The sequence below is a fragment of the Phyllobates terribilis genome, unplaced genomic scaffold (genome assembly GCF_046119375.1).
Source record: "Phyllobates terribilis strain yellow unplaced genomic scaffold, ASM4611937v1 Scaffold_1__5_contigs__length_1240528914, whole genome shotgun sequence".
In the NCBI taxonomy this organism is placed as follows: Eukaryota; Metazoa; Chordata; class Amphibia; order Anura; family Dendrobatidae; genus Phyllobates; species Phyllobates terribilis.
In genome coordinates this window covers 393,125,800-393,135,662 of record NW_027362761.1, presented here as the reverse complement: position 1 = coordinate 393,135,662, position 9,863 = coordinate 393,125,800, and the positions used below count along the sequence as shown (strand labels likewise).

The 9,863-nt window shown below is 41.9% G+C and overlaps 1 protein-coding gene across 1 annotated transcript; it reads left to right on the top strand.

Moving 5' to 3' along the window:
* Positions 1-357: 357 nt before the first annotated feature.
* On the top strand, positions 358-8,828 carry LOC141264401 (uncharacterized). Its single transcript, XM_073676696.1, has 2 exons — positions 358-537; positions 3,641-8,828. Exon 2 carries the CDS (start codon positions 3,649-3,651, stop codon positions 5,764-5,766), a length of 2,118 nt encoding a protein of 705 aa, XP_073532797.1. The 5' UTR covers positions 358-537; positions 3,641-3,648; the 3' UTR covers positions 5,767-8,828.
* Positions 8,829-9,863: the final 1,035 nt, after the last annotated feature.

Below are 9,863 nucleotides of genomic sequence, written 5' to 3'. Positions count from 1 at the left end.
CGATCTAGTGACCCCTGTAGACTACAGGTCACTGGGTAATCTGCAGCCTACATTTCCCTAAAGACGGATATATAAATGAAACACGTGACCTTTTGTATTTTGCCCAAATTTCCAGCACGCGCTTATTAACAGCCCCATAGAAAATAATAGACGATGCATAAAGCAGGAGCTTGTTGTCTGCTGCGCCTGCGCTGTGACTCGGTGAGTCCGCAGAGCTTTGTGCATGAGGCATGAGGTACTCGTGGTGTCCGCACGCAGACATGCGCAGTATCGTCTCCGCCGCAGCAGCATGCGTCGTCTTCATAATGCCGTCTCCCGCGCTCTTCTAGGAGGCTGCCCCATCACGTGACCGCACAGCCACGCCCCCTCCTCGGCTCAGCGCATCAGCTTCTGTGTACTTCCTGGCCGCTAGCGGGGAGCACCGGAAGCCAGCGGACAAGGGCTCTGCCACCGAGTGTGATTGGCGGAGGGTTGGCGCTGCTCTGCACCCTGCTCCGGCCGCTGTGTGCACACAGTACTGCCGCCATCTGCTGAACAGTAAGTTGGTGTGTGTCATGCAGAGCAGGCCTTGGTAGGTGAGGTTTGTCCCGCACTTACGTCAGTGTAACACTGCTGCTCACTTCCATCAGGAGCACAGCTCTGGAGGTAAACGCCTCTCACTGCACTACACATAGCGCTGCCTCCTCGTTCTTATAACGTTTAAAGGGAACATGTCGCCAGGTTTTCCCAATATAAACTACAGCCGCCACCTTTAATGTGTCTTACAGCAGTCTAGTGATTTGTGATAGTCCCCATCCCCTCTGCTTATCCCAAAAATACCTCTTCGGACCCCCCATACGGTCCGGGCTGATAAGCGTGTTTGGTTTTGATCCGCTGCCTCCTTTAGCCCCACAATTGCCGTCCTGCGGTGTCCCCAATCCCACTCCTGCTGAGGGCACAGTTCTGTAATTGGCATGTGCCGGATGGTCTTCCCGGTCACTGGTGATCTTTGGCCTTTCCCGGCACATGTGCATTACAGGTCTTTGCGCTGCCGTCAGCAGCGAGACTGGGGGTGAGGATGGTGCCGGACTGGAGAACACGTAGGGTTGAGCGAGTATGTTCTGTCCGAGTTTGCTCGGGCTGAGTATTTACAGCTGCTCGGTGTGCATGATTTGCAACTGTTTGACAGTTTTATTACATGTGAGGAATGTGTAAGAAATAGACATTCCTCACATGTAATAAAACTGTCAAACAGTCGCAAATCATGCACACGGGAGCGATTTAACCATATCACCGAGCAGCTATGCATACTTGGCGAAAGGGTTAATAGAACATACTCAACACTAGAGAACAGCGATTGTGGGGAGAGAGGAGGCGCCGAAGCAAGACCAGTGACGCCGACCTGAGCATACCGTATGGGGGTTATAAAAGGTATTTTTGTGATATGCAGGGGGGTTGGGGTCTTATGTAGAACACGCTAGACTGCTGTATTACAGGGAGTGGCCGTAATTTATATTTGGAAAACCTGGTAAGTTCCCTTTAAACTTCCAAAAGACTACAGTCATGAATGTGTTAATAACAGATCAGGATTTCCCAAAGCAGTTGTTTTAAGCATTAGTGACCATCTGAAAAATAATTCTTACCCAAAGGCTCTCTTAAAGGGGTTTTCCCCACAAATAAAAGTTCATTTTAATCAATGACCGTGTCTGACCGTACAGGAACACGGTCTGATCATACCACAGCTCCTGGGCGGGGGAATAAGAAAGTGTATACAGACATTACAGCAGGGGATCACAGAGGATTCATTTTGTAACGTAAAACTTTGTTTAAAAACAGGCAGTGAAATGTTTTACCTCACAAAAATCAGCTGTTTTTATGTTCCTGTGGTGTCCCATCATTTTAGGTGTCCTTTCAGCGCACAAGTGTGGCCGACCAGAGTTCTGCGCACGCTTAAGGCCACGTAGTCATGTTGAGTATTTGTTTTTTTACCTCAGTATTTATAAGCCAAAACCAGGATAGGAGCGATCAGAGGAAAAGTATAATGGAAACACGTCACCACTTATGCATTTTTCACCCACTCCTGGTTTTGGCTTACACATACTGAGGTAAAAAACTCACCAAATACTCAACATGTGCACGGGTCCTTAAGATGGATACCACCGGAACAAGTGTCAATCGGAGTCCAAAGTGTATCTATCTGCCTCATTGTAGTGGTTCCATCAGGGGTTTTGAATGAATTGCCTTTTGGGGAATTTACATGGAAACACCTTGGAAGTACTCAGCGTAGAACACAAAAATGTGATACCCAGCCTTATACTGAAAGCGATTAGAAAATGTTATGTATTTGGGTGGTAGCCCAGATTGCCCCTATTATGATCTGCCTGTGCATGCTGTGAGGATTCTCCGTTGTTATCGGCACGACTGAGCAGTCATGTTGCTGCAAGCATGCGATATGCACACTCCTGGCCACATTCTGACTAGATGTGTGTGGTCTCTGTCAATGCACCTCTGGAGAATCCTCACAGCATGTGCTGCGCCCCATGTGAGTATTCACAAGTCTGCAGTCAGTGACACACTGTGACCAAATAAGTAATTTTAAAGACAAGGGATGAAAATGGTCTAAAATGACTTAAACATCACAGATGATGACCAATGGTAGATATCTGTTTGAAAATTTTATATCTCATAATAGGTTTATTGTTCCCAGTAGCTGCCGGCTTTCAGTCATGCCGGTGGTGCCTAGATTAATTAGTCACCACTCACAGCACTGAGAATGGAGGCTGTAACCACACCTTGCAGTAACTAACAGCCAGTCCTGCAGTGCATCTATACAGAGCTGGCTGTCAGTCAGTGCAGAAGCACGATTACAGCCGCCAATCAGTGCTGTGAGCAGTGACTAATTGCTTTGGGCACTCCTCTATGACTGAAAGCTGGCAGCAGATTAACCCACCGACATGACAGGTTCCCTTTTAAAGGGATTCAGTTTGAACAGTCATCCTGTGCTGACAAAGTACATGTGCTCTGTGCTTCATGGCGGGCCCCTCATTTATAGACACCTTCTCACCTGCTTAATTTCAGTCTATCTCCACACTTCTCTGGCTCTCTGATCCAGAGCTGTCAATCAAAGAGGGGGGTGGAGATGGTGGGAAGGTGTAGTTAAATGATTGTCCCTGTGATGAAGCACTGAGTGGCGAGACTTGGTTTGAACAATGCTTCTTTTCTCACAGTCCTTTTTAAAAGGTCTCTTGTCAGCACAGAATAACTGTTAAAACAGAGTACAGGTGCTGAGTGCATCACGACCGGACCAATCCCTTTATATACACGTTCCCATCGGATTGTTTTCCCTCTGTCTCCACTCCCCTCTCTTTGACAGCTCTGACTTCATAGAGCCAGAGAAGAAGGGGGGTGGTGTACTTAAACGTTTGCCATGGTACATGAGTGCCTGTACTTGTTTTGAAAAGTCATTCTGTGCTGATATCCATCAAGTCTGAAAGGGACTATAGCCCAACTTCTGACATGGTAAAAGCCAGAGAAGAAAAGTGGGAGGGCCAATGACTTTTTTTTTTTTCTTCAGAAGTTGCACAAATGTACCAGCTTGCTTCTTTATTTGTATAATCTCTGATCAGTTATAACTATTTTTTTTTTTCCCCCCACCCATCAGATTCAGTCATGCCATCTTGTATCGTCAACGGCTGTATTCATAAGACTACAAAGAAGAATTGCAATGATGACGGGATCATAATGCATGCGTTTCCATCCAGTCTCTCTAGAATAAGGCTGTGGCTCAGAAGTATTGAGAAATGTAACCATCAGTACTTTGGAAATATTGATGCTTTGTCCGAGAGCATCTATTATAAAAAGAATAATAGTTCTTTTCGGATTTGTTCCGACCACTTCCCGGTAGAATCCTATGCTCCAGGGCACAGTAAGAGACGAGCCCTGAGACAAGATGCAGTACCCTCAATTTTCAGCCCACCGGTTACCTTTCCTGCTGTACAAGACGCTACTGCTGCACAACCAGTTCCTTTCATGGTGGATGCCATCACACAGACCGATCCCTATACAAACACAGAGGACAAGGGTGCACAATGGCCAGAGTTTGAGTTCAATATTGGAGGGCAGCCTTGGAAGATAGAGCATGACCATGTGTACCACATGCCTCGATCTGCCAAAAATTCCCCACAAGCTATGAACGCTAGCTCCCATATAACTACCAAAGGCAATTCTATGATTTATGAATTAAAGATACAGCCAACTCGGGAAAAAGAACCAGTAGTGGTGAACGTTTCTAACTCCTCTCTGTTTTCAGACCGAGTCAGATGTATGCGTCAAAAAAATGCCGATGAGAACTGTGTAAACGAACGCAAATTCATTGTATTTGAGTCATGCCTTGATGCTCTGTTTGAAAGGGTTAGATGTAGGATTGGAGACTGTAATGCCCCCATTTTTCGTACGCAGAAACATGTTTTGGGGTCTTACTTGTCGGTGGCGGCTCAGTGCCATAAAGGACACTCCTTTCATCTATGGCACAGTCAGCCTACCAGAGGGGAAGTTTCTCTTGGAAATGTCTTGAGTTCAGCTGCCATCTTATTTAGTGGATCACATTTTCACAAAGTACAAGAGATGTGCCAGTTATTGGGATTGCAGTTCTTAACACACAGTTTATATGACTTGTATCAACAGAAATATCTCATTCCTACAGTGGACATCCACTGGAAGCAAGAACGTCTGAGACTAAATGACGCTTCTTTAGGTACTAGACTATGTCTTGCAGGTAGTGGGCAATGCACTACTTATGATGATGGTTTAAAGTATGGCATATACACTTTCCTTGATGTTGCGACCAAGAAAATTGTTGACTTTGAATCTATTGAGGGAACCAAAGCAAACTCCTGTGCAGCTTTGAAAAGAAAAGCTTTTGTAAGGTGCTTAAACAGAATTTTACGGGAACAGTTTGAGGTAGCAACTATAGCTACAGACTATCATCCGAGTATAAAAAAAACTTGTGAGCAGAACTATAGGATCCAGCACGAGTATGATGCTTGGCACTACACAAAAAACATTGAAAAACGTCTTCGAGCAGCAAGCAAGAAGGAAAATTGTTCTGTTATAGCTGAATGGATTCCTAGCATAAAAAAACACTTGTGGTGGTGTTCCAGTATCAGCAAGGGAAATGCTGAGGTGCTTCGTGAACTGTGGCAATCGTTGCTTATGCATGTGACTGACCGACATGAATGGGATCATGGTGATATGTTCCATGCGTGCGCACATAAACGGTTAACAGCACTCGAACGTCTTCGCCGACCCTGGATTAAAGAAAACTCCCAGCCATATCTTGCATTGTATGATGTGGTGATGAATACCAAAGTCTTAAAAGACCTCCATCATCTCTCCCAGTTTTTGCATACTGGAGAAATGGAGGTATATCACCATTTTTTATCAAAATACCGTCCCAAAAAGGTTCATTTCAAATTGAATGCATTAAATTCTCGCATTAAGCTTGCAGCGTTGGCACACAATGCAAATGTTCACAAACCTCGTGTAAGTGCCAATTCCATGCATCAGGGAAAAGCTGCAATAGGAACACTGAGGCTTGATGTGGGTTCCACATCGACAAAATCATGCATCTCAAAGATACTCTGTGCATCATCTACTCATGCACATATGTTGCCCATGATGGCCGATGTGTTAAAGTTCTTTGACTATCGGCTTCTAAGTAAGCGTTCCTTGTGGACGGCTGTATTGAAAGACTTTCCGGAACCGAGATTAAACAAGCGAAGTTACTAGCACTAATATCGCTTACCTGTACATTTGGATGGAAACGTTCTCTTTTTATTACTTTTTAAATAAAATTGAGAAAAATCCTTAACAAATGTTGGCTACAAAAATGAATGGAACTTGCTTAAAAATGTACTTTTTTCATGGTTTAGAAATCTGGTTGCTGAACGTTAAGAATTTTTGTATTAGCAGTACGTTTTGAATTCCCTATGTCCCTACACACTATCCAATCAACAGCGTACTATTGGGTTAAGGTGGAATCTTGTTGGCAGATCACTCAGATGGGTGCTGAAGTTGAAGATATTGATATGATGTATTACAGTGAAGGGGTTGTCTGAGATCTTCTATAGATTATTCCCTTAATAAGAATTAGCTTTTTTTTTCTTTTCTTGGAAGCCCAAAATCCTAAAACCCGGCACATTTCGCAGAGCTGACACTGTTGCATATACACATTGCAGGGGTGCTCACTCCATACAGTGCCTTACCCACTCTCACCTGTGTGATGTATGTGACATTTTAGAATGGGTTTCTTGGCTATGGCTCTTGTATTAAGGCACAGATCAGCACTGGGTAAACCCTTTCTGTGCAATGTATAGCTGCCCTGTATGTTGTGTTGGTGCGTTACGAATATATGAAATGGTGCCCAGAAGCAGAGATTTTTCATATTTTAAAAGGAATGTCGGCAAGATTTTAATTCCACATCCTCAAACTATTTATGTGCATGGAGCGCTTTCAAAGACCAGTCCAGCAATACCTTTTACATGTTCAGTCCATTCCTCATCTACTGAGAAATCCGCATTTGAACTGTAGATATATAACTTTTGTCAATCCAGCTCTACTCTCTGCCCAGTGCTGTCTCCTACTTGACTTATGGCTCCTTTTGTATGAAGTCATACAAGATAGACTCAGTCATACAGGAGGTGGTGGTGGCACTGGGCAGGGGGAATAGAGCTGTAGTGACGGAGGCGTCTGAACTAGAGCCTCATTGGCAAAACAATTAAAATGCTAATTTCTCAGCAATGGATTGTCCATATGCTACATGTGCATCTATATAGTTTGGCAGTGAAATCTTGCTGACTACATTTAACAGTTAAAAGCTCTTTTCTCAATTCTTAAGAGGGCTATCAAGAATATAATGGTACTAGACAAATTCTCTTTAAGCCCTTAAAGAGTAACTGTCATTTTTACACTTTAATCAATAATACACATGAAAATAAGCAACCTTTTTAGCATCTTATTCAACACAAGTGATTTTTTTTTTCTCCTGGTTTGATTTTTCACTCACGATTCATGGGTAAAATCTGTAGTCTATGAAGACAATATTTCATAATACTGAGATGACTATTGGTGCTTTGAAAATTCTACTAAGGGAGAAGGAGCTAAAGGCAGAGAGAAATTCTGCTGAAACAGGTACAGGTCTCCATAGAACTGAGCACCAGCTGCCATCTCCTATCTCGGTAATAAGAAAATCTTGTGCTCATTGAATGGAGAATTTTGAGAATGAAAAGATCAGTTAAGAAGCAGATGAGATCTATTACAAAGTTTCTTGTATTCATGTGGACTTATTGATTGAAACAAAATTTCAGTGGTTACTCATTAAGGACCAAGAAAATGTTTGTTTTTGCCTCCTTACATTCCGTTACTGTGTGTGTGTGTGTGTGTGTGTGTGTGTGTGTGTGTGTTTTAATATGCAGGAATGCATAAGACCATTCCAAACAACTGTTTTCTCTTTATTTTACAGCATTCACTATTATGGAGACTGTTACAAGATTTTGCAACAGAGTTCATACATTAACATAGATCTCTGACTAGTGCAGAATGGGAGTATTGACTGTGAGGAGCTCTATGGTAACGTTTACACACCGCCGGTGTAGTGGTTTTGTTTTTTTATTCTTCCAAAGTAAAAAAATCATTAACATGGAAAGTGTCCTCCCATTAAACTGAAAGCTTATTCAAAATGCTTTTTAAATGTACTGAAATACACATTTTAAATATTAAACATTTTTCTAAACACCTTTTTATTTAGCAAAAAAGGTATGTGTTATCTAGTGCACTCTCAAAGATGGCAGCTGCTATCTTTATCATTGTGCAACCCATCCTAGATGTCAGAGGACATGTAATAGAACATCTATGGAGATGGAGGTTAAGTCCGCAGCGTCCTGTCAGGCATCGAACAGGCCATCATGAAGGCACATTCCTCTGTTCAGTCAACCTGACAGGATGCTGAGCAGAAGGGACAGATAAATTCTTTTCTTTAGCTGACTGAGAAAGCACATCCATCTTGGTCAGCTTGACTGTTTTTAGTGCCTGTTTTTTCTGTTCTTCACACATCCTATCCTACTATTATGGGCTGATATATGGTAGTTGTCATCTTTAAAATCCAGTAAATAAAGCATGTCATTTTGCGAAATGAAGGTATCTAAAAAATAAAAAAAAAAGTGTAATATTTAAATGTGTATTTATTCTATTACATTTCTTGGGGAACCTCTTTAATGTGGATGTTGGCGCAGAATCTGCCCCAAATCAACAACAGTTTTCTTAGAACAACATCTTTAATCCTTAGTGAAAGTTAATGCTGAGCGAATAGTGTCAGTTGGATTGGACCTTTGTAAAATATCTCCTACCTGCATCCCCAGCACATATTTTGATTTTATAGGCCCAGCGTGACGGCATACATAGATCATGATGCAATGAAGAATTCAGGCCAGACCTACAAAGCAGGAAGGAGGGTGGTTCACAGGGTCTTTCAAAGCAATTAGATAATTTCTAAGGATTATACAGCCAAACTGACACGGATTTTCAAACCTCACCAGACACATGAGGTCTAGCAGATCTCTGTAATGACTTGTGCAGTCTGTATTCTGAAATCCTCTCACAATCTGCTTAGGCCACTTTCACAAGTTTTAGTATTTGGTCAAGTATTTCACATCAGTATCTGTAAACCAAAACCAGGAGTGGTTGATAAATACAGAAGTGGTGACGTGTTTCTATTATACTTTTCCTCTACTGATGTAAAATGCTGACCGAATACAGGGCAGAACTTTTTTTTGTATACATCAAAAGGAGTGTAGGAGTATGTTTTTTACTGTTCTGAAATAAAGTTATGCTTTGATTTACTTTGTCATATAGGTTTAACTTTTTTTTTGTGTTGATTTTAGTCCTCTCGGAGAACATTTAACTGGTTCCCCACTTTTTAAATATTGGGGCAGATCTATGTCAATTGCACTTCAAAAACTGATGTCCATGCGGTGTGCCACCTTCATTATGCACTTAGGGCTCCGTTTCACCTCTCTGTTGTCAACAGTTTTCTAAAGTGGCTTGTCAATTTCTAAAATGCACCAAATTAATGGTTTGTGCTACGATCTTGGTGGACAATCCTGATCTAAAGTACACCCACACAGAGCTTGCATAAAGTTTGCATTTCACACTTTTTTTTTTTCAGTGTCTAATGTGCAGATCAGCTTTTGTCTCCTGCATAATTAATATCACAGAGTATATGCACCACGTTATTACATAAATGTATGTGCAGTAAGGCGTTGTTTTTATTACATATCAACCATCAGACCACAGGTCTCCTGACCAAGACTTGCAGCCTCAAATGGGTTTAAGAGGCTGCAATTTCAGGCCCGGAAGACTGTTCTCTGTCCAGGCATTGTCTGAAACCCAGCATAACACAATGTATAGGTTTTTCATGGAGTGTTCCTTTAACCACTTTACCCCCGAAGGTGGTTTGCATGTTAATAACCAGGCCAATTTTTACAATTCTGACCACTGTCACTTTGAGGTAATAACTCTGGAACGCTTCAACGGATCCCCCTGATTCTGAGATTGTTTTATTGTGACATATTATACTTCACGATAGTGGTAAAATTTCTTCGATATGAATTGCGTTTATTTGTGAAAAAATCTGAAATTTTGTGAAAATTTCACAATTTTCAAACTTTTAATTTTCATGCCTTTAAATCAGAGAGCGATGTCACACAAAATAGTTAATAAATAACATTTCCCACATGTCTACTTTTACATCACCACAATTTGGGAACCAACATTTTTTTTTTTTGTTAGGAAGTTTATAAGGGTTAAAACAATTGACCAGCGATTTCTCA